The sequence below is a fragment of the Leuciscus leuciscus genome (genome assembly GCF_965113295.1).
Source record: "Leuciscus leuciscus genome assembly, chromosome: 3".
NCBI lineage: Eukaryota > Metazoa > Chordata > Actinopteri > Cypriniformes > Leuciscidae > Leuciscus > Leuciscus leuciscus.
Genome location: NC_138727.1, coordinates 48,755,285 through 48,782,843, shown reverse-complemented (window position 1 = coordinate 48,782,843; position 27,559 = coordinate 48,755,285). Strand labels below are relative to the sequence as shown.

At 37.6% G+C, this 27,559-nt stretch overlaps 2 protein-coding genes across 4 annotated transcripts in view; one reads left to right on the top strand and one right to left on the bottom strand.

Annotated features, from left to right (window-relative positions):
* The window catches only part of tsc2 (TSC complex subunit 2), a 42,983-nt gene extending 19,591 nt beyond the window's left edge, over positions 1 to 23,392 (bottom strand). The window contains exons 1-27 of one of the 2 annotated variants that reach the window (XM_082164444.1): positions 23,230 to 23,392; positions 22,407 to 22,561; positions 22,223 to 22,309; positions 22,027 to 22,137; positions 21,796 to 21,943; positions 20,161 to 20,278; positions 19,914 to 19,962; positions 19,698 to 19,823; positions 19,487 to 19,560; positions 18,026 to 18,152; positions 17,774 to 17,917; positions 16,250 to 16,387; positions 16,062 to 16,165; positions 15,701 to 15,782; positions 15,458 to 15,613; positions 14,519 to 14,629; positions 14,311 to 14,433; positions 14,116 to 14,222; positions 12,660 to 12,813; positions 12,260 to 12,382; positions 12,026 to 12,160; positions 10,319 to 10,508; positions 10,137 to 10,230; positions 9,670 to 9,772; positions 9,494 to 9,588; positions 6,597 to 6,725; positions 288 to 449 (exon numbers count right to left, since the gene is read on the bottom strand). In XM_082164444.1, coding sequence (XP_082020570.1) covers positions 288 to 449; positions 6,597 to 6,725; positions 9,494 to 9,588; positions 9,670 to 9,772; positions 10,137 to 10,230; positions 10,319 to 10,508; positions 12,026 to 12,160; positions 12,260 to 12,382; positions 12,660 to 12,813; positions 14,116 to 14,222; positions 14,311 to 14,433; positions 14,519 to 14,629; positions 15,458 to 15,613; positions 15,701 to 15,782; positions 16,062 to 16,165; positions 16,250 to 16,387; positions 17,774 to 17,917; positions 18,026 to 18,152; positions 19,487 to 19,560; positions 19,698 to 19,823; positions 19,914 to 19,962; positions 20,161 to 20,278; positions 21,796 to 21,943; positions 22,027 to 22,137; positions 22,223 to 22,309; positions 22,407 to 22,541 — 3,125 coding nt within the window. In that variant the 5' untranslated portion in view covers positions 22,542 to 22,561; positions 23,230 to 23,392. The remainder of the gene's footprint in view (positions 1 to 287; positions 450 to 6,596; positions 6,726 to 9,493; positions 9,589 to 9,669; positions 9,773 to 10,136; positions 10,231 to 10,318; positions 10,509 to 12,025; positions 12,161 to 12,259; positions 12,383 to 12,659; positions 12,814 to 14,115; positions 14,223 to 14,310; positions 14,434 to 14,518; positions 14,630 to 15,457; positions 15,614 to 15,700; positions 15,783 to 16,061; positions 16,166 to 16,249; positions 16,388 to 17,773; positions 17,918 to 18,025; positions 18,153 to 19,486; positions 19,561 to 19,697; positions 19,824 to 19,913; positions 19,963 to 20,160; positions 20,279 to 21,795; positions 21,944 to 22,026; positions 22,138 to 22,222; positions 22,310 to 22,406; positions 22,562 to 23,229) is intronic. The other variant, XM_082164445.1, reaches the window with a different exon arrangement.
* Positions 23,393 to 23,513: 121 nt separating this feature from the next.
* nthl1 (nth-like DNA glycosylase 1) lies at positions 23,514 to 27,184 on the top strand. Of its 2 annotated transcripts, none has more exons than XM_082164459.1 (6): positions 23,514 to 24,111; positions 24,192 to 24,451; positions 24,523 to 24,693; positions 24,783 to 24,942; positions 26,581 to 26,686; positions 26,790 to 27,184. In XM_082164459.1, exons 1-6 carry the CDS (start codon positions 23,853 to 23,855, stop codon positions 27,058 to 27,060), a joined length of 1,227 nt encoding a protein of 408 aa, XP_082020585.1. In that variant the 5' UTR covers positions 23,514 to 23,852; the 3' UTR covers positions 27,061 to 27,184. The 2 variants fall into 2 exon arrangements, with proteins under 2 accessions (XP_082020585.1, XP_082020586.1); XM_082164460.1 differs by having other exon boundaries at positions 23,515 to 24,093.
* The last annotated feature ends 375 nt before the right edge of the window (positions 27,185 to 27,559 follow it).

Genomic DNA, 27,559 nt, shown 5'->3' with positions numbered 1-27,559 from the left:
AATAAAATATAATATAATATAATATAATATAATATAATATAATATAATATAATATATACACACGATAAAAAAAAACAATTACTCATGCCTTATTCAACGCTTTCATCTAACATGATAATGTAAAAAATTTAAGTATCTTCACTTAATGGTGTTTCTAATCAAATACTGATATTCAACTGCAAATATTGACGCATTTAATTGTGATTAATTGACCTGATAAATACTAAAACTAATGTGATGAAATTAGGGCAGTAAATGTAAGATGACTGTGAAGTGTAGCTGGGCACCTCTTGGGCAGCGCAGAGAAGTTGGAGAAGACGTATCGGGCCATCATGTCCAGGCAGGTCTCGGTCAGCTCCAGGTGGACCGTCTTCAGCGCGTCGTCGGCCTGCATCACCGCGTTCTCGTCGGCCGAGCCCAGGCTGCAGGTGGTGGTGGACGTCTGCATCCTGCACAGGACGGGGGTCAGGGGTCACACACAGGGGTCAGAGGTCAGATTCACAACCAGCTCACACTGGTGCTAGTGAAGTCATTGCTCGCTCTCTAACACAGTGTCCTAACCAGACATGATGCCAGCGGAATTTTCAACAACTGGCTGATTCCAGTTCTGATTCATTTGATTCCGATTATGACATCACTGTGGGCGGAGCTACACCATCTTTTTTGCTTGTCCTGATTGCAAATGGAGTCACGGCTGTTTAGGACACAGAGTGAAGCGAGAGAGTCAGACTCTTCGGGTATTGAATCAGATTCAGATGGTGATTGAAGCTGGAGTGACCCACTGAAAACACACACACATGCAGTTAAAACACAGACTCACACTCCATGAATCAAACTAGAGACATTATGTTTGTTCATCTTTGCTTAAAGGAATAGTTCACCCAAAGAATTACTCACTCGGCAGTGTCATCTAAACCTGAGAATAATAAGAGTCATTTTATTTCAATCGTTAATTGAAACTATATATACATATGTAGGTGGGGAAAAAATTATATTGAAATTAGAAATGTTGCCTTGGCAACAAACTGAAATAAAATTATTAAAGTTAAAGAAATAAAAATTCTATTAAAAAATAAAACTGATATAAAAATAGATTTATATAGAAGTTAGTGCGGTCAAATTGATTAATCGCATCTAACATAAAAGTTTGTAAATATGTGTGTGTGTGTGTGTGTGTGTGTGTGTGTGTGTGTGTGTACTTATAAATTATACAAACCAATTAATTGATTTGACAGCACTAACAGAAATATAAAAATAAAAAAAACTATAAACTACTTAACTACAAAAATTACTAAAAACTTTACTTAAATTTAAAAAGAAAACTGAAAATATAAAATAAAAGCTCATTCAAAATATTAATACTAAAATATTATATAAATAATACTAAAATAACACTTTCACTCTCATGTCATTCTAAAACCACATGACTTTATTTCTTGACTAGAACAAAAAATGAGCTCCAAAACTGTCATAAAACATTTAAAGTTTCCTAAAAGTGGCCCATATGACTCTCGCACTATATTCAAAATCTTTAGAAGATATATAGAAATTTTTGCAAGGAACAGACCAACATTTTATCAATTATTCACTGTAAATCTCATTCGCGCTTTACACCATTGTGCATTGACCACAATTTTTTTAAATAACTTAAATTTTTGGGTGAACGATTCCTTTATTCATTTTGTTTAGTTGAAGTCCTTTCTATTCCTCTCTAAAGAGACACAAAACTGGGTCTGTAAAAGGGACAAACTTTGAGCGAGAGCACGAGAGAGAGAGAGAGAGAGAGAGAGAGAGAGAGAGAGAGAGAGAGAGAGAGAGAGAGAGAGAGAGAATTTCCAGACAAAACCACACCAGACACGTTCAGCTGGCACACACACACACACACACACATTATCTAGATGATCACATTAATCTAAGGCCGCCATCAGCATCCTGCCTTTCTGTAACCACGGCAACCGCATCCCAGGGGAAATCAACCGAGTCCAAATCATCTCCATACACTGAGACAACACACACGACACACCTTTGAGCTAAAGTGCTTTTGACTTTTACATCAGGCACAGGTGAACAACTCATCCAGAAATCACGAACTTGACGTGTGTGTGTGTGTGTGTGTGTGTGTGTGTGTAATACTGGCGAGGAATAAACAGCAGCCATTTATCACCAACAGTCCAACAAGGACGGATATGAGTACATGTGGGCGTCAGAGACGACAAACGCGCTCAACAAAATAAAGGAGTTTCAGCATGACCTGCGTCATCTGATGTCACCCTTTTATAAACCAACAGAATGTCTATCAAAATAAAAACTATATTCTATCTGGAGAATGATACACACACACACACACACACACACACACACACCACAGAACGACACCGTGAACTTCACCTTCAGCGACCTGGACTTAAATGTCAATATTTCACACTGATAAGGTTGTGATGCAGTTTATCTCTGGTGTGCAATGAAATGTCACCTCTCCACTATCCTATTGAATAAAGACCACATTAGCAACAACAAAAAAAATTATATTAAATACATTTATTTAAAAAATTACTTATTAAAATATTAATATTTTTATATATTTTGCATTTACCTTTAATTGTCTTTATTAGATTATAAAGTAAATAATTATATTTGAATATAAAGAAAAATAACATACACATTTTTTATTTGATTATAAAGTAATAATTACATTTTAATAAAGTCAAAAATATTTTAATTATTTTAAATATATAAAATAAAAATATATTATAATATATATATATATATATATATATATATATATATATATATATATATTATTTTACATTATTATTTTATAAGTAAATAATAATTATATCTTAATATGAAGTAAATTATATATACACAAAATAAATTAATGCATAATTTTATATCAAACTTGACTGTGCACATTTTTAAAGGTAATTTCCAGCAAATGAAATGCACATTTTTAAGCAATTTATTGAACTAACTTCATGAAGGACAGAGGCTTTAAATCAGCTTTTCACGGTTACTGTAATGCACGTACAATAGAAGTAAACAGGGAAAAGTAATACATTTAAGGTAATAAAGACTTAACATTCACATCAGATATTTTAATATGAGATTAGTGTGCTGGAATCACTTACTTTCCTGTCATGACCATGTAAAACCACTAAACAATAACTTTAACGTCATACTTTACACAGTTTACAGCTTAAATAGCAAAGAATTATGTACATAAAAATAAAAATTTCAAGCATTTAAGCCCAAAAAGTGAATGACCCCTGTTGACTTCCACTATAAATGTGTTAATGTAAACAAACACAACCTGATGGAAGGGTCAATGCTATTTTCCGTAGTAACTGACAAACGCTGTCGATAAGAGATTAAGCTGAATGTAGAACATTCCTTCGGCTGCTTTTGCACGAGGGCACAATTGACTTTTTCCTCATCGGAATCGATCCAACAACCTTCTGGTGTACCCGTCCTAAGCCTTAACCAGCGCACCATAGCAAATCACTGGAGCGTCCATAAACAGGCTCATCCAGCACGCATACACACACACACACAGAGAGAGAGAGAGAGAGAGAGAGAGAGAGAGAGAGAGAGAGAGAGAGAGAGAGAGAGAGAGAGAGAGAGAGAGAGACCCAGTTTGTGTCCAGCTGAAGTGGACGCCTCATCTCAGAGTTGACCTATAATGCTTTAATGGCCAAATTATTAGCATATCTGTTTGCACAGTAAATGCATGAATTCTCCAGATAAAGAGCACTCAAATAAAACCAAGATAAGAACCTGTCAAATGTATCTTAACTTCATGAAATCTCCAAGTCTCTGAATCCTGGGCGTCCAGCACAGCTGATCATAATATCAAACCCTTCCTTTGATATCATGATATTCTCCAAGCACGTTGATCTTTTCCAAAAGGCACAAATTCCAACATAAACATCTTTTCACTGCTGTGTCACACACTGAAAACATTTCACTGCTCATCAAGCCCCTCCATCATCCCTATTAGCGGCAGTCGGATGATTGTTGATGAGTGTGGAGTAGATGATAATAATAATTTTACTCTATTGATGCAATAAGCGATGACAGCTGAATATAAATGCGTTCGGAGCATATTCATTTCTTCACTGGATATCTAGTGAGCAATTAATATTTGATTCATTTAGAGGGGAAAACAGAAAAAATGTCATTTCCCAGTTGATTTATGAAACTGGGAAACTGAAGCGGTACATTTTCTTCATGTTGACTTTCAACTCAGGCTTGTGATTTAGATCCATTCCAGCATAATTAGCTCGCCAAAAATGTCATTAAATCATAAAGAGCAACCTTGGAATGATCCAAACAAAACCCCTTGGCACAGAAATACTTCGCAAAGCAATGACAAGGTAATCTAAATAATAAAACAAATATGCCGTATGAAATCCCTGAGCTTGTTATTAAAGGACTTTCTATTCTCTACCAGCCTTTAACTTGTAGACACTGAATTAATAGATTTTATGGTAATTAGATGCACTGGGTTACTAAAACACAGACGTTCGGGGTTTAATACTGCCAGTCTCTCTCCCTCCGCCTGTTGGTGTAAATCTCTTCTGAGGCTACGCTGCCCTCTGCTGGTTATGTGTTAATGAGTTATTGAGTAGCAGGAGGAGGTCAGACTTCATATTTAAATGTATGCAAATGAAAATGAGGCTGATGATGTCCAGTGTGTTGAGTGGAAAAAACACAAATGTGTTTCAAATGGGATTGAAATGACATGAGGTGAGTAAATGATAACAGAATTTCCATAAGTGCTAAAAAATACTTCTTTTTTTTAATCATTGGGTGAAAAACAAAACATGGAGGAACAGCATTTGAAGAGGGCGTCAGTGTAGCATTTTCAGTGTGTTTGCAGCGTTTCATGTTCATGGTTCAAAATGCACTTTGATGAGGCATGGATGGATACTTACCTGGATCATGTATAAAGAGTGTGTGTGAACATGATGTGAATAAGTGAAGGTTAAAACAGGCGGCAGGCTGAGAAAGTTGAGTGCGCCCCCTAGTGTTTGGGAGCTGAATTTCTGCAGTTCATTTCGTTTAACAAACAGCAAAGACAGAAAAGCTTGACGCTAGATTGTGTGACTGTCCGCCTACTTTCGCTTTTTCAATCTCGCATGCTTCCTGTGTACAGTACGGAGGCCTTGAAGGGACATGGAGAAGGGGGAAAAAAACAGTTGGGAAGAAATGCTATATTTCAATGCTTGTGCGCTCGCTCGCAAAACTTTTGCATCGTCGCACAGAAATACTGTGTTCCCCGAAAAACTGCGTTCACTAGCAAAAGAGTTTTTCCTCTCACCTCGTATAATTTCCATTACAAACGTTTTGCGGATTAACGCAAATTTTCTCAGTGGAACGCAAAAGTTTTGCTAGAGAGCATTACGTTTTTGTGAGTAAACGTGAAGCTTCTCGGGCGAACGCAAAAGTTTTGCGCGAGAAAGTAAAAGTTTTGCGATCGAATGCAAAGTTTCTCAGGGAAACGCAAAAGATTTGCAAGAGAATGTAAAAGTTTTGCGAGTAAACACGAAGCATCTCGGGCGAACACAAAAATTTTGCAAGAGAACGTAAAAGTTTTGCGATTGAACAAAGTTTCTGCAAAGAAATGCAAAGTTTTGCGAGAGAACGTAAAAGTTTTTGTGAGTGAATACTAAAGTTTGTTAGGGGAACACAAAAGTTTTGCAAGAGAACATAAAAGTTTTTGTGAGTGAATACCAAAGTTTGTAAGGGGAACACAAAAGTTTTGCGAGTAAACGAAAAAAATTTGCATGAAAAAGTAAACGTTTTGCGATCGAATGCAAAGTTTCTCAGGGAAACGCAAAAGATTTGCAAGAGAATGTAAAAGTTTTGCGAGTAAACACGAAGCATCTCAGGCGAACACAGAAGTTTTGCGCTAGAACGTAAAAGTTTTGCGATTGAACCAAAGTTCCTGCAAAGAAATGTAAAGTTTTGCGAGAGAACGTAAAACTTTTATTTGAGGGAAAGTAAATATTTTGTGAGTGAATACAAAGTTTTGCAAGTGAACATAAAAAAACGATTTTGGAAATCTAAAAATTATTTGAAAGAGAACGTAGAAGTTTTGTGAGTAAACGCGGAGCTTCTCGGGCGAACGCAAAAGTTTTGCGAAATACTGCAAAAGCATTGAAATATCACTTCTCCTCCCATTTCATTTTTTTCTTCTCATCATCATATCCCTTTAGGGCCTCCGTAATACCACCATTTGTTCATGATAATAAAAATAAAAACATTCAAATGAACACCATCACAAACAGCACAATAAAGTACGGTAAAAGCAAACACTAAACGGGGTTAGGTTCAAATCAAAACAGGTGCACGCAAGTCAGTGGCCAGGCTCAGCGCATGCAGTCAACGTTACCACCAATGACACGAAAGAAAAAGACAAAACCCTCCTCCAGCATGCACCCTTTCCTGCCCAATCAGAATTAGCCCAAACCAGATGTCCACGCCCACCCCGCATCGCCCGCCCCCAATGCCCAAGCCCCGCCCACCGTCCCTGCATACAGAAAAGGAAAAGTAGGGATATAAATCGGTTGCTGATGTTACCAAAAATGCTCTACCTGCGCACCGCATGCTCGGACACACTGATGCTTCGGGAGCGGAAGGCGTCCATGGCCGACAGATCTTTCAGGTCTTTAACGGGAGAGTTTGCGCTGGGGCCTTGCTTCGCCACTTTGGTCGTCCGCAAACTGCCCGAGGGCAAACGAGGTCAGGTGTGCGTCAGGGTAAGGTCGTGACCAAGGAGAGTTGGGGGGAATTTGAGGCATATTTTAACAACGTCGGCATGGGTGGATGGGGGAGTGCGATTGGTTGTGGAGTGTCACGAAAGGGGCCAGCGACCAATCACAGGTGACGGATCCGAGGTGTCGGCACACCCCCAAACCACACCCAATCAGAGGAGGGGGGAGGGGTCAAATAAGGAAGTGAAAGGAAAACAAAGTAACTTGGTCAGCAGTGCACACTGAGAACCGGAAAACAGGGACGACATTTAAAAAAACTAAACAATAACAGAGGAGGAAACGGAAAACTGGAAGGAGAAACAGCATATAAAAGATCAACAGACACATGACAAGGCATAAAGTAAGCAATATACTGTCAGCATTCTACCAAAGGAATGAAAGAGTTGGAGAAAACAAGGGATAAACTCATCAGAGAGCACAAACATACTGGTACAGGGGAAGAAAAAAAAGCACTCAAGACACTGCAATGATCATTATAATGGAAATTAATAGCAATAGGAAAACAGTGATATGGTCATGTGTATGTGTGTGAATTAATACAGCAAATAAACACACAGATGAATGACGGGATGAAGTTAAACTAGAAGCTGGAATGAAGAATGTGATGCCTGGCATTTGAAAATATATTTTTGAAATACATTTACATGAACATTATTTTCAGATTCATTTTCTCCAGCCTTTGACCTAAAATATATTTACTTTCAATAATTATCAGCACATATGCATTTTCACAGTTCTCTGATGCACGTAAACAAATAAAATCTTGGATCTTTTTAGTAAGCGTTTTATTTTTATATGATTTATTTGAAAGTTATTTATTTAATTCGCTTTTTTAAATTTAATTGTTTGCTTCTTATCAAAACGTAATCACAAGTTTTTCTATCAACACACAATGTAAGCAGTAGATTTCTAACTCGTCATTTATTACACTGCATTTAAGTAATTTTGTGCAGTACTTTTATCGACTATTGAATGATGCTTATTCATGTTATTAACAAAATGTAGGTTATGATGTTTGAAAAATGCAAGTAATAAAAAAAAAAATCTCATTCATCATTAATAGTTACAAATTTTCACCCAGAATTACCTTTGTGTGAATATGTTTATATATAAACAAGTGTTCAGTTATGATTGATATTCTGAATAAGATGCTTACATAACCCAAAAATCTGATTAATACAAGAATAAGTATTATTATATTTACAGAAATGTATAGAGACTCTATAATACGGTCTTAATATGGTGATGGAAATCAGGTTATTGTGCGTTACATGAATCCTATATAATCATAATATGACCAAATTCTCATTCATATCTGAATATTCTTGTGCATGTAAACGCATTGGTTGATCTTTCTCTCTTTCAGGCTAGTAATTCAAAGTTCCAGCTTCAGTGTCAGGACAAGACACAGGACAGGAAAACAATAAAACACTGAAAATTAGCCTGGAATTTGTCATGACAATGAGATTAGATGGTTTTGTGGCTCTGGACATAGTTGATCGTGGACTTTATTAGTGATAAGCCTGGGAAAACTCTCTTGTTGTTACAATAATTACAATGCATTGATTGCTGCACCAGATATCCTGGTTACAATGGTTTATTAAGTCATTAGCATGGAAATTTCCTGCTAAATTAAAATGGTTTATGAGATACCTTCGGTTTTTAAATCCAATTAAGTGAAATGAAGAAAAGGGGAGACAGAGAACGAATGAAGGAGAAAAGAGTCGGCTTAATGTAAAAAAAAATAAAAAATGAATATGATTCAGTTGAAACCCACACGGGACTGTTAACCTTTAGTTTATTGGTCCCTTTGTTAGACATCATATGACTAGTTATTCTGAGCAGAGTATTACAGGATGGGACCATGGCTCATTAAACATCAGCACAAGATTTAGAGCTGTGTGTACTTTATATTCAGGTGTTTCTTCAACTATGGCCATTTTAAGTCCTTTTAGAAATGAAACTCCATGAACACAAACTTTTTAAACGTACTAATTTAATGAATCTACTAACAACGTCCAACATTGTATGAACACACTTCTTTCATGAACCGTCACACATATTTCCACCACAGAGTCATTTCCATCACATCATCTTTATGTGTTAGAAATAGAACATTTTTGGAAAAGACACTGACCAAGCATACATATATATATTTATATATTTATATATTTATATATTTATTTATTTATCTTTGCTTAGATTATTTTTATGATTTTTTATTTTAAGATTGAATTGCGTGAAAGTATCAAAACTAAAAAGTATTGTACTAAAAGTACTACAGAACAGTTTTAATGTGACCTTCATGTAACAAATAGTCAGAAGTCAAAATCTATTAGTCTGGATAAACATAAAATGTCCGCAGTTGAAGAAACACTCTTTCATAAATGAATGTGTCAATGGTTTTGATGTGATAGTCACCGCCTCGACAGATGATGAGAGAAAGAGAGAAAGGGAGAAAGAAATGAAACCGATAAGATAAGACAGAGAGAAAGAGACGAGTCAAACTAGCATCCGTGAGTCGCGTGTGAAAACTGATGTTCTGACGTAATCAGACACATAAAGCCAAAAACCACGCCACTACCATCAAAAAATGAACCAATGAGGCGCCTGAATGACTGAGTCCAACGGCGAAACCTGACATGATGCGGCCGTACATGATCGTGAGTGTGTGAGTGTGTGAGTGTGTGTGTGTGGGTGTGTGTGTGTGTGTGTACCTCTTGGGTCTCTCGTTCAGGCTGGTGCTGCGCGCTCTGAAGCTGCTCTGCTCGAGAGTGTCATCGAACGGCAGAAGAGCGTTTGAGCGGAGACCCTAATGACACAAAAACAACAAGTCAACACAAACCGATCGTTCAAACTGTGAGCACATGAGCACAGAAGTCCCACCACCCACCTTGGTGATGTACTGGACGAAATCTTTCCTGAACGGCAGCCTGCAGCGTATGAACCACATGGCGATCACATGATGGGCTAGAGACACTATGTACTGATTAAACCTATAGAGAGTGGAAGAAAAACAAGAAAACTACTCAAATACATGTCGTTTGAGATCATTCTGCCTTTAAAATACTCTAAAATACTTTATTTGATTAAAAATACAGTAAAAACAGTAATATTGTGAAATATTATTACATTTTAAAATAGATGTTTTCTATGTGAATGTGTGTTAAAATATAATTTATTCCTGTGATCAAAGCTGAATTTTCAGCATCATTACTCCAGTCTTCAGTGTCACATGATCCTTCAGAAATCACTCTTATATGATTCTAATTTGACAGCATTTATTGGACATAGAAATCTTTTGTAACGTTATAAATGGCCCTCATGGATCTGGTCAAATCTGTGTATGATGATACTCACTTTGAAGGGTTGGTGTACGGCAGGGATATGGCAAACACGCTAACGTATTGCTCAGCTACGAAGTTAGCATACAGACGTGGGAGCCGCACCAACGCTGCAGACGAAAAAGACAAGCTATACTATATTCTGATTGGTCAGAGGGTGAGAATGGGCGGGATTAAGAAAGAAAGGCTTGCGCTCACTGGACAGGAACTCCAGCATGGGAGACGCCATGGCCACGGTGGCGGAGATGTGTGTGAGCTTGACGATGAGGGCGGGCAGGAGTTTGATCATGATGTCAGGCATCTCCACGGTGCACATGGTCAGAGCCACCACACACTGCTTAGCGCAGCGGTAAATCAGGCCTTTCTCCAAACACTGAACCAGCTCCCTCTGAGACAGACACACAGGGAACACCTTTAACAAATCAGCCCTAGATGTGCATTCAAAACAGTCATGTGACTGAATCATTCGCTCTCATGATCAACTCAGAACTGAATAATACAATTGTACTTCATTTATATGTCATAATAAATGTGAATAAATTAAAAAAGATTACATTTAAAATTCCTAGATCTGACAAAACCTTCTTCTGGAGACAACCTCAATATTAAAACTACTCATAAATACAGCAAATAATGTTCTATTTTGGTTTAGTTTGTAGCAGTGTTATTTTAGTATCACAAATATAGTATTAATAAATATTTTGAATTAATAAATTAATTAAATAAATGTATTTGTTTTATCAGGTCATTTATTTAATTATTTATTTTCCTATTAATACATTTATTTATTTATCTCTTTTTTTCTGCAGGTTTGGACCTCCATATGTTTTTATTTTTTATGTTTTCTATTCTCAGTTTAATATAAAAAAATATGATAATGATAAAAAGTTTTATCGAATTTGCGGTTTTATCGAATTTATTAGTTTCTTGGTTTTTTTAAGTCTATTAAGCTTTTATCATTTTTATATCAGTTTTTGTTTACTTATTTTCACTTTTAGTAATTTTAGTACTTCAACTAAACAAAATTTAGAAATGTTGCCTTGGCGATTACCTGAAATATTAATATTTTTATTTCATATCCTTATTCAAATTTATTTAATTTCAATTAACATAGATGTTTTTAATAGTTTTCATTTTTGTTAACGAAAATAACTGGTTTGAAACACTGATTATTAGCTTTTTATAAAATCAATAGACTGTATGGTAGAGCTGCACACTTCTAAATGAATTGAGAATCATGTATGATTTAACCTGTATACCTCCTATTTGTGGACCTGTATGTTTCAAACAGAGATCACGATTCTCAGACAACTAAACAAAATAACATGTAAATTACTGGAGGCTCTGACAAAATATTAATTGCTGCAATCTATTTCAAATTATTAATTATTCTGAATAAAAAAAATAAAAAATTCGGGGTTGAATGAATGATTCAATGACTCACTCATATAGACTTCATTTGTTTCATTACTGGATGAATCAGCGTTTTTGAATGAATCTCTTGAATTAATTATTCAATGACAAATACACTTTTTAACAGTCACTTGTCGCCACCTACTGGTGTAACGATGTAATTTATATTTACATTTACATTTATGCATTTGGTAGATGCTTTTATTCAAAGCGACTTACATTGCATTTCAAGGTACACATTTACATTCTTATCAGTTCTTGCTTTCCCTGGGATCGAACCCATGACCTTGCCTAAAGTTACTTTAAAAAGGTGATTTGCTCTATTTTGATTATTACGTAGACAGTGTTTATATACGAACTATAAACTATAAACTAATAATATACTGTATGGTGTGTTCACTGTGTTGTCATTTAGACAGCAAGTTCAGGGTGTGTGTGTGTGTGTGTGTGTGTGTGTGTGTGTGTGTGTGTGTGTGTGTGTGTGTGTGTCACCTGTCGGGACTGTTCTAGGTAGCTGTGGTAGGAGGTGAGGGCAGTGAGGACAGGAACCACAGCCAGCTGAACATCCGTGAGGGAGAATCCATCGGGAGTCTTCTTCAAACGCTCCGATATTAGCCGGTCCGTGACCTGCAAACAAACACACTCTCTCAAATCAACTAGTTCCCATTGGATTCATTACATTTAGTTACTGTAAGTGTTGAAGTTTTGCAAGCGTGTGTACAGTACCATGGAACACAGCATGGAGCACATATGATCGATGCTGCACGGAGACGACAATATCAAGACTTTATACTGGATTGTGCACGACATCTTATCCAGAACCAGCTTCAGAACCTTCCAGTCAGTCTCCTACACACCAAACACACACATGATCGGCAATAACAAAGTGCTGCTACTAGCCGTTTATGATGGTATACACACATGCAAAATGTGAATATACATTCATATACATAGGTTTTATTTAGTGTGTTTAATATAGTAATATAATGTGACTTATCTGTGCAATTTTTACCAGGTGCAACTTAAATTCAGGTGCTACTTTTCCCCCCGAAAAATATATGTTGCAATAGTATTAAACCTGTATTTTTTGTGGAGGAATATCTCAGCTGTGTGTGTGTTTGTGTACCATCTTCAGGCACTGGAGCAGCACGTTGAAGGCCAGGTTGTAGGGCAGATACGCTGTGCGAATGGATGAGGGCGGAGCGGCTGGAGTAGGACTCCCTGTCGGAGGAGACACTGTTCCTGCCGGCTTCTTATCGGATACTCTCTTCTCCGACTCACTGAAAACCAGACATTTGATCAACCTGAATGTCCCTCCCTAATAATTTATACTTCATTTAATTTTAATAATACATTTAAACAAGTGAATACTTTATTTAATAATATTCGAATATGCTCCTTAATAATTTACACTTAATGTATTTTAATACATTTAAATAAATGTATACCTCATTTACATTTAATAGTTTTTTACGTAATTTAAATTTAATAAATAAAAAAATGTGAACTATTTAAAAATAATGATAACTTTAGATGACTTAAGATACTCTCCTTAATAATTTACTTAATTTAATTTTATAAATCATTTTAAATACATGTAAATGTAATACAATTTAAATGTACAAATAATTGTATATACATTTATACTTTATTTAAATGTAATTTTCGCATTTACTCAATCTGAATATCCTCCTTAATAATTTATTTTAATAATAAAATAATGAATTAATAATACATTTAAATAAGTGTATACTTAATTTAATAATACATTAATTTAAATTTAATAATTAAGCTAAATAAATGTATACTTTATTTAAATTTTATAATACATTTTCATTTCATTTAAATGTAATGATACATTTAAAAACCATTTACACTATATTAAAAAATTAATAATAACTTTAGTTAGTCTAAACACAACTCTTAATATTTTATACTTAATTTAATTTTAGAAATACATTTAAATTAATGTATTTTTATTGCAATTTAATTAATACATTTAATAATACATTTAAAAATACATTTATACTTTAATTAATACATCTGAATATTGTCCTTAATTATTTAAACTTAATGTAGTTTTAATAATTAATAAAAAAAATTATACTTTAAATTTAATAACAAATCTGAATATCCTCCTTAATAATTTATACTTAATGCAATTTTAATAATGCATTTACAGAAATGAATACTTCATTTAAATGTAATAATATATTTTAATTTAATTTAAATGTAATGATACATTTAAAAACATTTATATTTTGACTAAAGTTATTATACATTTTTCAAAAATCTAAATACCCTCCTTAATGGTTTATCCTTAATTTAATTTTATAAATACATTTATATTGTATTTAAATTTAATAATACATTTTAAGTTAATTTTAAAATACATTTATACTTTATTTACATTTAATAATAAATCTGACTATTCTCCTTAACTATTTATACTTAATGTAATTTTTATAATTAATTTAAATAAATATATTCATTTAAAAGTAATATTAACTATCCTAGTAAATATCCTCTATAATAAGTGTGTGTGAGAAAACGGCAAAGAAAGCACATGTTTGTGTTCTTACCCCACGTCACAGTGACAATATGGGCTGAATCTCAGGACTCCATCTTTATTGGGAACACCCAGGCGATGAAGAGAGTCCGCCCTCATCATCAATAAGAAATCAAAGACCTGACACAGAAACAACGAGAGAAAACGACACTTCTACTTTTTCTGAAGTCGAGGTGTTTCTATGAGTTGTAAGTTGCTCAAGTCTGACCTTCAGCCGTATGGAGCTCCCGATGGCACTGCAGTATTTGTTCTTATAGTGAAGCTGCAGATGAGAAATCAGCAGCTCGAACACTCGACTGGCGTGACTGGCGGGCAGACTGTATAGTTTACTCTAGAGAAGCGTAGAGACACAATCACTGGAGCTGCTATGGAGAATATTCATGATTACTCTGATCGAACGACGAGATGTTGCGTACCTGCAGTATGTCTAGCAGACCCAGTATGGCGGTTCGGACGTCCTCCATGGGCGACTCCACACACAGCTCTCGTTCTCCCTCCAAAGAGCATGATAACGGACGACTAGCAACCTACAGGAGCACAGGAGAGTTGAGCTTCATCAACATGTGCCAATTCTGAGATGCTACATAAAATAAAAATAAAAGAATCAACAAAATGCAAATAAAAATTTCTGAAACATGAATGAAAAAAAATGTATATACGCTCACTGGTGATTGAGTGGTAGGAAGACTTCCTAGCTTTAAAAAAAAAAATCATGTGACTGAATAATTTGCTCCGATTAATAGTTGTCGATCACTAGCAAACATGCTAGTGTTTTTAAACTACTCATTTAAACTTAATATAAATGTATTAATACAGTTAAATAAATCTATACTAATTTAAAATTTAATAGCCAATTTAAATAAATCTAAATCTAAATAAATCTGCATTTAAATGTAATACTTTTAAATAATTGAAAACTAATTAATTATTTTAAGTAAAAGAGCCACAGTGGCATCATTCCCTGGAAAGTGAACAAATGGGATTGAAAGGCTGCTGAATTCGCAGATAGTTTTTTTTTGTGTGTTGCGGAAATGAATACCGCATGCATAGCTAATGACACGTGTCTCTGTGGAAACCGGCAGTAATAATGAACAGGCAGAAAACGGCCCGAATGATTTCCATCTCATTCCAAAAAATCTAATTAAATTCTTGAGAATTATCACATTTAATAACCTCGTATTAATTTAGACATGCTTGTGCTTTGAACTATTTGGTTTATTTAAATGACCTGAAAGAGAACACTTCCACCGGGGGCACATTTAAAAAAACATTGGAATTTTTTCATTTAAATTTCAAACAGGAGAAAAACGGAATGCATGAAGTTCCGTTAGTGACATCATCATCATCATCATCACCTTCTCTATGATGTCAAGCAGGCTGCTGAAGTGATGCGTGTTACAGCCCTCGGCTAGATCCACCAGCAGCTGCGTGGCCTGTCTCCTGACGGACAGGTCTCGATCTTCAGCGATCTGACCCAGCTGAGGAATCACCACCACCTCGATCAGCTCCTCCTGCTCAGAGAGAGGGGGCACAGATGGTCAAGAACAATGCGAATCTCACAAACGTATGGAGATCCGTGTGTGTGGTTGAGGACTAACTTCATAGAGCTGTCGGTTTGTGCTGAGCACGAAGGACAGGATGTGCAGAACCTTGATCCTGATCATAGTACGGCTCTCATTCCTGAGAGAGAGAGAGAGAGAGAGAGAGAGAGACACACAGACAGAAAAAGAGAGAGAGAGAGAGAGTTGAGAGTTGAGGGATTTGTTTAAATGGTGAATTACTCTATTTACTTCTGTAGAGATTGTCTGTAGAGAACAGCTTAAATTGAAATGAATTTAAACTGAACACTGAACACTGACACTAATTTTCCCGTTTTATTCCCAGTGAGGCTGCTTTGAAACGATCTGTATTGTCTAAAGCGCTATATAAATAAATAAATGTGAATTGAAGTTTCCAGACCTGAAGAACTTCTCCATGAGTTTCAGGAGGTTCTGCAGCCACCCGTCTTTGGCCGGCTGGATGGACTGAGCTCTGTAGGAAATCAGCGTCAACACGGACGCGTCCTGCCAGAGAGAGTCACCGACAGTCAATCAAACCAGACGGTGTCAGAAGAGGACAGATGTGCAGAGAGAGAGAGATGAACTCACGGGACGTTTCTCAGCGCACTTCTCCACCAGGCTGAAGAATCTCTCTGAGGACCCGTGGAAGTCGTTCTGCTCGTACAGCTCCTCGACGGTGCTCAGCAACTCATAAACGATGACCTTCAGATCAGGACTGCCCATCGTCTGCACACAGGAGATAAACACCCATCAAACATCTAAACATCTGGCTCCTTTAAAGCGTTTTCTCCCTTAGTTCGGTTCGTTTAGGCAATTACGAACACGGCAATCGCACACCGAAAAACAGTCAGAGATCACCTGAACTAGGTGGTATCAGCCCACTTGAAACACTGTGGAGCAGATTACTTGTGGTGAGTTCATATAACAATATATGATGGGTAATGGCATATATTGCGTGACAGGCAGCGGTGTTTGTTTAGCTAATGCCTCTTACAATGAATCGTGGGTTAACATGGAGCAAAGACAAAGTAAGCCTTTTCGTTTTAACCCTGTGAAGCATGATGATGTCCACAACAAAAAGGCACTTCTTCTAACCATTCAGGGTGTGATGTTACATCCAAACCATCATAGGCAATTAAACCATTTTTCATAATTCTACCGAGCCCCTAAAGAGATATGAGTGAAACCTCCAAACATTTGGTATCTCTGAAAAGTCCTGAATGTGCTCTTTACAGGACACCCAGGTTGTGACATGTGACATGTATGGTGTCAGAGAAATTCACTAAAATATAAATGTCCACTACAGTGGACAAAAGTCTATTCCTGGGTCCCAGCCTGTCCTGTTTGTGTTTTACCATGAATTTTATATGACAATGTGATTTGGTTCCCAAAGATTAAATTTAAACATTGGGAATGATTATATATTATTAGCTATGTTTGCATACAAAGTTGCGAATTTATCTTATGTAACAGTTGTTGCATATTCATCAATAATTGCTAATTGCATGTCTTGCTTTCTGAGGCTGATATAAGACAGTTCTGGCAGGCAATTATACCAAACCACTTTGACGACAGACTTTGCTCAGGCATTTCAGAACGACTAAAACAGCATTTTAGACGCTGTGCAACGAGATCGGTCCGCTGGTTAGTCCAGTTATCTTATGCAGTTTTTTATGCGATATCCCAAAAAGCGCATAAAAATAGCTATTGTTTTGAAGTTTAAAAAAAAGATTAATTTGACATGCATCAGAGGGTTAAATCGCCACCTAATTGCTCTTCTCCGAAATATGTACATGATACAAATGTTGTCCCAATGAAGCCTTGATTCCTGCTCAAAACGATAAGAGTAATATAACAACAGTTATAATAAGCCACAATAAGCCCGCGGAGCTGCCGTTTATCCATCCTGACGGATGAGCCGAATCCCAAAACACTCTGACCATTGAGAACGCCGTTTACTTGCATGAGATAAGATTTGTATTAACAAATTATGGTTTGATTAGAAATGAAAGCGAACCGAAACCAAGGAGAAATTTCAACATTGTAACAACTTTAACCCGTGTTTCAGAACAAAGCAAACAATATTTTAAAAAAAGGTGTGTGTGAGAGTACCTGTATCTGCTGCAGGAGCTTCTCTATGATGGACAGCAGGATGTCCCACGTCACCACCTGCAGCTCTCGCCCGTACTTCTTGATGAGTCGCGTGATCGACAGCACGATCTCATAGGACACCACCTCATTAGAGCAGCTCATGGCCTGGGCACAAAGGTCAGAGGTCAAACAGTAGTAGGTTTAATAATACATATACATACATATATATATATTGTATATATAAACACAAACTGATGGCAAATTGGTAGACACCTTGTAGAAGGAAGGCAGGACCAGAGTGGGGGTGTTTTTGAGGGCAGGAAGTCTGTGAGCCCCCCACAGCGCCATCCCAACAAAAAACACTGCACCCCTGAGAAGAGCGGCATCCTCCGAGTACACCCTACACCACAGACACACACACTACTGAGATCACTAGAGCTGCCAACATTACAACAGTTCAGTGGTTGACACATTCATTGACTTCTAGTAAATAAAGTATAAATTATTATTATTAAAAAATATTAGTAATAATATAAAAATATGATATGTATCATGAACAGTGTTGGGGTAGTGCATTACAAGTAATCAGATTACTTTTTTCAAGTAACTAGTAAAGTAACGCATTACTTTTAAATTTACAACAAAATATCAGTTACTTTTTCAAATAGGGAACTAAAGTTACTTTGTAAACTTTGTTTTCCTATTTATGGACTGTCAGCTCTCCTGTTCCCATGTTGAGGGAACGTTGCAGAAACGTTGTGCGCTGTGTGAACATGATGGTTATTGTAGTTCTAGACTAATTGTTTACTCATCTCACTGGCACAAAAACTATTTCAGTATTCCTCAAAATTAACACAAAAAGTGAAATGCAAACTCTGAATATTACACAAACCTGCAATAATGAAATATGTTATATAACACAAATACACTTTATTTATTTAATCTCACTTTATTATGCAATGTCTTGACCTTCGATGATCCAATTTAACCATAAGGAAAAATTACTTTAGATAAACATCACATATGTGTTTAATTTTTGCAATCCAGAATGGCAGCACAGCTAAAAAATTTAAATAATTGTTATTAAAAAAACAAGCCAGCGCCGGCGAGAAAAAGTAACGCAAAAGTAGCATAACATTACTTAGTTCCTTAACACAATTAGTGACTTTATAAGGGAGTAACGCAATATTGAAACGAATTACTTTAAAAGTAACTTTCCCCAACACTGATTATAAATATAAATATATTTATGTATATTCCCTTGTAATTATTTAAGCAAATAAAGTAAAGACCAAAAGGAAAAAAATAAGTAATATAGATGAAAATTATACGATAAAAATCAAGTATTTTTCCAGGTATCTAATAGTAGTATTGAGTATTCAAGTAAACATTCAGATAACGAAAAAACTTAAGTAATCAAACAAGTGAAAATATTGTATTAAAGAAAAAGTATGAAAAATGTCAAACTCAAAATAGTCACATATTATTTATTAGACTATTGCCACTTACAACAGTCTACACAAAAAGCTGAACATCATTTGTTAATGACTTTCATTATATAAACTCTTTTAGTTTCTAAAAAATGTGTTATGTTGCAATGTGTGATAATGAAAGAAAATGCAACAACAACAAAAAACGGTCTTTCACTGTAATATTCATAATAATTACAGACCAAAACCAACTTGTGTGGACTTGGTACTGAAGTTCAAGACATCCCTATAAGTCACTCCGTACCTCTCCTCCATGATACGGCACATGGTGTATATGGCACTGTGACCCAGGTGAGTCCCCAACACTTTACGCATCAACTAGACACACAAGAGACAAAAAGATCAAGTGAGAGGAAGTCAAAGCATGCTTAAAAGAGACACATTAAACATATGAAGCATCAATGTTTTCTTTAAACCGACTGAATACATCAAATAAACTGGGTTTTTTCGGGTACCTTCCAGCAGGATTCACAGAACTCCTTCACATTAACAGTTCGGCACAGCGTGATGATGAACATCGTGAGAGAGTCCGAGGGCAGACAGTTATAACACACCACAGCGTCTAACACCTGCAGCGCGACCTACACACACACACACACAGATAAAAGGATCAGCTATCACTGGTTTGATGGTAATCCTGAAAGACTGAATAAAGCGCTATTCTGACGTACCTCAATATCGGTGGAGGAAGTCGTCCGGTTACACAGAAAGCAGATTTTCCTGTGAGAAACAAACATTCAACGACATGAGTGAAAACCTTCTTACATATAGATTTCAGCTCTGCATATTCATTAACCAATTTCATGGGATCCTTTTAAAAAACACTACAGGAGGAGGAGCATGATGCTTTTCTTTCACTATCTGAACCGAATCATCCATTTTGAACTTGTTGAAGTTGATGTGCAAGTGTTTTCTTACTGGACCATAAGGGAGACGTTCTCATCCAGGTAGCACGAGTTGAACTTGACCAGGTTCACGAGGACATGCAGGAAATCTGAGGACAGACCGATTTCCATCCACAACAGGACAAACCGAGCTGAAAGAGAGAACACACACAAACACGCGTGTGGCGCTAAACAAAACCATTCACATTCATTATTTGGAAAACAGCGGCTCAGACAGACACAGGAGAAAGAAATCATACAGGTTTGGGAGAACATGAGAGTGAGTAAATGAGTTTTAGGCCCTGTTTACTCCTGGTATTAAAGGGATACTCCACTTTTTTTGGAAATAGGCTAATTTTACAACTCTCCCAGAGTTAAACAGTAGAGTCTTACCGTTTTCGAATCCATTCAACTGAACTCTGGGTATGGCGGTACCACTTTTAGCATAGCTTAGCATAGATCATTGAATCGGACAGGACCATTAGCATCTCTCTCAAAAAAATGACCAAAGAGTTTCGATATTTTTCCTATTTAAAACTTGACTCTTCTGTAGTTACATCGTGTACTAAGACCGACGGAAAATATAAAGTTGCGATTTTCTAGGCTGATTCAGGCGCTGCGTCATATCATTACTCATGGTACGGCAGCAAAGTTTCTTGATTATTACGCATGAATGAGAGTATAGTTCCTAGCCATATCAGCCTAGAAAATCGCAACTTTACATTTTCCGTCGGTCTTAGTACACGATGTAACTACAGAAGTGTCAAGTTTTAAATAGGAAAAATATCGAAACTCTTTGGTCATTTTTTTGAGAGAGATGCTAATGGTCCTGTCCGATTCAAGGATATATGGTAAGCTATGCTAAAAGTGGTACCGCCAGACCCGGAGATCGGCTGAATGGATTCAAAAACGGTAAAACTCAACTGTTTAACTCGGTGGGAGTTGTAAAATGAAAAAAAATTTCCAAAAAAAGTGGACTATCCCTTTAAGATGCGTTTTGGTCTATCGGATCACAAGTAGACGAGGGAGACACATTCCCGTTCACACCTGGTGTTTTAATCCGTCTCTTTTGTCCACTTTCAGCCACTTCTGTCCTGATTTCTTCGAGGGGAGGGTCTATGGGCGGGTAAATGTAGGGGCTTTTTCAGATCTTTTGATCTAATGGACAGGGAAACGGAGACGGAGACGACGGAAAAACACGGAGATCATCAGCTTTAGTTTCTGCTCTGACAGACGTAAGATCAGCCGAACACTGTGAGTGTGTGTTAGAAATCAGGAATGGAGAGAGAACACTGTCCTTGATACGTTTTACATCTTCAAACCAAACTTGGGTCTCCAGCCGATAGTTCAAACCCCGTCTGGCTAGAGCTCTTCCTATAATCTTCACACATTAGATCAGTAGACCTGTTTAACACATTCGACCACATGAGCTTTTACACTACGAAAGCAATCTGGTTGAATATGTTTTTGACTACCTCTGGAAGTGAACAATCTCAAAACCCTTTGTCTAAAGGGTTTTGAGATTTTACACCTGTTCACACCTGTATTTACACCTTGTAATCAGATTGACAAAAACACATCTTAATTACATGTGTAAACACGTTATTATATATATATTATATTATATATGTTTGTGTATAAATATATATGTATAGTATAAACAACATACCGATCTCCTCCTCTAGGTAAGTGATGTCTTTCCCGTTCTCCGTGAGGGCCTTGAACACCTCCAGTCTCTCGGCCAGATCTTCATTAGAGGGCTGATAGTCCAGAATGATCTTAAAGAAGTACGCTCTTAAGGGACCCAACCGCTCACCCTACACAAGAAGAGTATGAAGAAAACATGAACTCTGTTCGCAGGGAACAGCATCGTTGTTCCTAAAGTGTTGTAAATGCACACCTGTCCTTGTATAATGGCTCTCAGCAGCACCAGCACTGCATGATGGGCTTCGGGCGGTTGTTCAGGGTGCATCATATCCTCCACGGCTTTCCATAACGCCTCCACCGCATGCTGAAACACACACACAACACACTTTAGATCCACTTATCTGCACATTTACATTCAGGAACACACAGCTGCTCCTCTACGACCTCACCTCCTCAAACTTCTTGGATTTGGCGAGCTCACACACATGGTGGATGACTTTGATCCGGTGGTGTAGGCCGGCCTCTGGATTGAGCTCCTGAACGATGGGATAAGAGAGATTATATGAGGAACACAAGGTCAAGGAGAAGTACAGAAGATGTGAATGTTCAGTTGTCAGTGGGAGCATCTCTGACCATCAGGACTTCCAGTGTGATGATAAACTCTGAAGGTTTGCTCTCCGTCTGCTTGCTGTGGGGCCGGGTCGGACCGAAGCTAAACACTCCCCTCAGCTTGTCCCGCAGAGACTCTTTACTGGGCTGTTTATTCATCTTCACGCCTGTGACAGACCCTGAACAGGAGAGTGAGAGATACTTTAGACCTCCTGGATTATATATATATAAAGCTTTTTGTTTTTTCTCCCCTAACCCTGCTTTTTCTTTCTTTGTAATATATCTTAAGAATTACAAATAAATGTTTCTTATGTTATTAATGAAAGATAGCACACATATATTAAGGGGCCGTGGGCCCCTAATAGTCTGGTAGTGTGGTCCCAGAGTCAGAAAAATCCTTCAAACAACCTTGCATGTGTGATTTGTGACATGTCATTTCCAGTACATTAGACCTCAGGAGACCTGCGCGTGCACGTAAAGGTTTTCAGACCCCTCGAGACCTCATCAATTAAGTCATAACTCATTTTTGCGACATAAACAACAGTATATTCCAGTGAAATATTGCCTCTTTTGTCATGAAAACAGGGTAGAAAAACAATGCACAGAAGTCAAACGTCTGACACCTCGTGACAGTTCAGTTCAGCCCAAGCTCACAAAAAGCGTGCATATAAATTGAATATTTCTCTGACTGTCACAGAGAACAATTTCGGAAAATAAACAAGACAAATAAAACGTTTAAATACACGCAAATACCCGCTGTGGACAAATAAACAAGGCGAAATAAATAAATAAATCAGTCTCAATACATAAACAAGCCAATGCAACAAACAAACACACTGTTATTTACCGTCTGCCGATGATAGAAGTGGGCTGATATTGAGAAGATATAAACTAAAAGATATAGCTGAATCGCTCCCGATTTATGCATTTATATGTGACACAGTGTCTCATCCAGCAGAAACTGCCCCAGCTCTCACACCAGCCCCCTTTACTGCCCCCCGGAAGTCATGTATATTACACTGACATGCACTTCCTACAAAAACAAGTCACTTGACTGTCAACGGCAGGGAATTGTAGTTCCGAGAGCAGCGAGTGCGCGTTCACTTTACACACGCAGGGCTGTGTTAAGAAACTACAAATGATTTACGCTTATGAAACGGTGTAGTCTGAGAATCAGTTCTTTCGAACAGTTCGTTTTCAATGAACCCGGTCAAACAGTCGTTTCAGTGATTCCTTTGTGTCATTCCCCTCGGATCCATTTCTTCAATTCGCTCAGAGAGGTTTTGTGAACGAATTCATTCTAAAGATTCGGCTCAAATAAATGATTCACTCAGGAGTCTGACATCATGTTCTTTCGACAATGTGGATATTGGTGTTGTGTTTAGGAGATGTGTTATATAAAATTGAGGTTATATTTGTCACGTAAAGTCAGGTAATGTCAACTAATGTTGGCGCCAGTCCGGAGCTTATATGTTTATGTTTCGTCGTTTGACTGTAAGAATGAACTCTCCATATTTCACCGATTCAACAGCTGGATTAGACACTTATGCAACTGATAGTTTGGGGAAAAGTGCTGTAAATAAAGGAGGAATCCGTAGATTGAGATCTAGAATGGCTCAAGGGCTCAAATCAGAAGATGATCCTCCAAAAGTGAAATCAGAAGTAGAGGAGCAGAGTATTTCACTGCAGACACATGCACAGCCTCCTACAGGTCAGGTGAACTGCACAGGTAGAGCTAAAACCATTTTAAGCAATGCTATTGTAAATATTTTATATCGTTATCCATGCATTTTTATTTATTTTTTACAGAGACTGTGTCAAATTGCAAAAAGACAACCACAAATGTGAAGGAAGAAGCAGTGGATAATCAAGCCCTTCTGACATCATCTAGGAAAACAAGGCGGGGCCGTTTGAAGGTGGAGTACGAAAAGGAAGGGGCGGAGCTAAAGAGTGAACCGTGTGATTGGAGAACACAGCTGTCGTTTATCAGGGAGATGAGGAACAAACGGGACGCTCCTGTGGACCAAATGGGAGCAGAAAAATGCTACGACACAGAGGCCCCGCCTGAGGTGAGCGAGAACCAATCGCTGACCACCGGAGGTAATCGACAACCAATCAGCTTTCTGTCTTCCTTCCTCAGGTGCGTCGTTACCATGTGCTGATCTCCTTAATGTTGTCCAGTCAAACGAAAGATCTTGTGACGGCTGGCGCTATGCAGAGATTACGTGAGCATGACCTCAGCGTGGACGCCATACTCAACATGGACGAGGGGACTCTGGGCAAACTCATCTACCCAGTGGGCTTCTGGAGGGTAAATGACACATAAGTATTCAAATACATGTGTATATATAATTAGTGCAACAGATTTCAAAAGTCAAAAACTCACACGCGTCCTCTCAGACAAAGGTGAAGTACATCAAACAGGCCACAGCTCTGATCCAGCAGGAGTTTGGCGGAGACATTCCTGACACAGTGGAGGGTCTGATGCGTCTGCCGGGCGTCGGCCCTAAGATGGCCCACTTGGCCATGGACATCGCCTGGAACCAGGTTTCAGGCATCGGTAGGGAGGAAGCTAACTTATTATCTTGACTTGACAAAGTTTCTGTCTGTTCTGACTCAAGTTGCTTTAACTTTTCTACCCAATTAAACATACAGTTTTCCCATAATGAACGGAGAAAAATCATCACAGAACATTCTTGCAACCACATATAAAAAAGCCAGAACACCCTAGCAACCACTTATAAAACAGCCAGAACACCCTAGCAACCACCTATAAAACAGTCAGAAAACCCTTGCAAACCACAGAACAGTCAGAACACCCTAGCAACTACCTATATAACAGCCAAAACACCCTAGAAACTACCTATAAAACAGTCAGACCACCCAAGCAACTACATATAAAATAGTCAGAACACCCTAGCAACTACCTATAAAACAGCCAGAACACACTAGCAACCCCCTAACAGTCAAAACAACCTAATAACCACCAATAAAACACAAAAAAATCCAGCAACTTCCTATAAAACAGTCAGAACACCCTAGCAACCCCCTAACAGTCAGAACAACCTAGCAACCACCTATAAAACAGCCAGAACACCAGCAACTACCTATAAAACATCCAGCACAACCTAGCAAATAGATATAAAACAGTCAGAACACCCTAGAAACTACCAGTAAAACAGCCAGAACACCCAAGCAATTACCTATAAAACCACAAAACACCCTAACAACTACCTATAAAACAGCCAAAACTCCCTAGAAACTACCTATAAAACAGTCAGAACACCCTAGCAACTACCTATAAAATAGTCACAACACCCTAGAAACTACCAGTAAAACAGTCAGAACACCCTAGCAACTACCTATAAAATAGTCACAACACCCTAGAAACTACCAGTAAAACAGTCAGAACACCCTAGCAACTACCTATAAAATAGTCACAACACCCTAGAAACTACCAGTAAAACAGTCAGAACACCCTAGCAACTACCTATAAAATAGTCACAACACCCTAGAAACTACCTATAAAACAGCCAAGAATACCTTAGCAACCCCCTAACAGTCAGAACAACCTAGCAACCACCAATAAAACACCCAAAAAAACAGCAACTACCTATAAAACAGTCAGAAAAACCTAGCAACTACATATTAAACAGTCAGAACACCCTAGCAACCACCTATAAAACAGTCAGAATACCAAAGCAACCACCTATAAAACAGTAAGAACACCCTAGCAACTACCTATAAAACAGCAACTACCTATAAAACATTCAGAACAACCTAGCAACCACCTATAAAACAGTCAGAACACCCTAGCAACCACCTATAAAACAGCTAGAACACTCTAGAAACTATGTATAAAACAGCAGAGCTACTCCAAAACACCATAGCAACCACCTAGAACTATTTACCCTTGTAATTGCCTAGCAACCATTCAGAATACCATGGCAACCACCTTGCAGTGCCCTCTAAACTAGGCAGAACACTTACAACTGCCTAGCAACCAATCAGAACTCTTTAGCGACACCCTACATTCTTAAAAACTTCAAATCTTTCTTTAAACTTTGACAAATGTAAATTTTTTTAGTTGTAGATACTGTATTTATAATATTTTGTGTGTGTGTGTGTGTGTGTGTGTGTGTGTGTGTGTGTGTGTGTGTGTACGTACGTGTGTGTACATACGTGTGTGTGTGTGTAGGCGTGGACACCCACGTCCACCGAATCTCAAACAGGCTCGGATGGACAAGGAAAGAGACCAAGACACCCGAGGAGACACGGAGAGCTCTCGAGGAGTGGTTACCGCGGTAACCTCTATTTTCGTCCTGTTGTTTCCAACATTCATTTCTAAAAGACAACAATTTCATTGAAGTACCGCAATTTTCTTTTCTGCCTTTGCTGTTGTTTCAGAGATCTGTGGAGCGAGATCAACTGGCTGCTGGTTGGTTTCGGGCAGCAGGTGTGTTTACCTGTCGGCCCGCTGTGCTCCGTGTGTTTGAATCAGCACACCTGTCCCGCCGCACACCGATCCTCTCCCAGCAAGAAGCTCAAGTCCAGTCCAGCATCTCCAAAACCACAGGTTAAAGGAAACGTGGGACAGGAAAAGCCAAGAGGAAACCGACGGAAGGGGAAAACAGGAGCGCCACCATCAGGACAGACCTCTGTCTTAGAATCAGCTTGAACTGAGGACTGTGTAAATTCAACACAAATATCACATTGATTACGTTTGGTATCAAATATACTGCAACTTAATGGAAAATGTGTTTTATATTAGTTTTATATTAAAGGACATTGTTTGAACAGTATACTTCTCTTATTTAAAAATTTCCTTCATGCGTGGAACACCCGCATAAAAATGGCCAAAATTTGCATCCCACAATGCATTGCGCTCAACATTTTATTGAGTCAGTTTTCCATATAAATGATATGGTAACACTTTATTTTACAGTGTCATTGTTACATATGTTACATGTACTTACCATAGTAATAACAGTAAATTAGGCATAATTACATGCAACTAAACCTCAACCAAACCCTAATCCTATAGTAAGAACATTTTGTTAATTAATATTGCTCTAATATTACCATTATATAATTGCACTGTAACACAGACACCTTCAAATCAATTGTAACCCATGATATATATGCACAGCACGCTAGTATTCGATATAGAATAGCAT

What these genes read in the sequence shown, in the direction of transcription:
- nthl1 (XM_082164459.1), top strand. Translation starts at nt 23,853, where the DNA reads ATGTTTATGTTTCGTCGTTTGACTGTAAGAATGAACTCTCCATATTTC. An exon ending in ACACAGAGGCCCCGCCTGAG is followed by an intron (nt 24,452 to 24,522) that starts GTGAGCGAGAAC and finishes TTCCTTCCTCAG; the next exon opens with GTGCGTCGTTACCATGTGCT. An exon ending in ACCCAGTGGGCTTCTGGAGG is followed by an intron (nt 24,694 to 24,782) that starts GTAAATGACACA and finishes GCGTCCTCTCAG; the next exon opens with ACAAAGGTGAAGTACATCAA.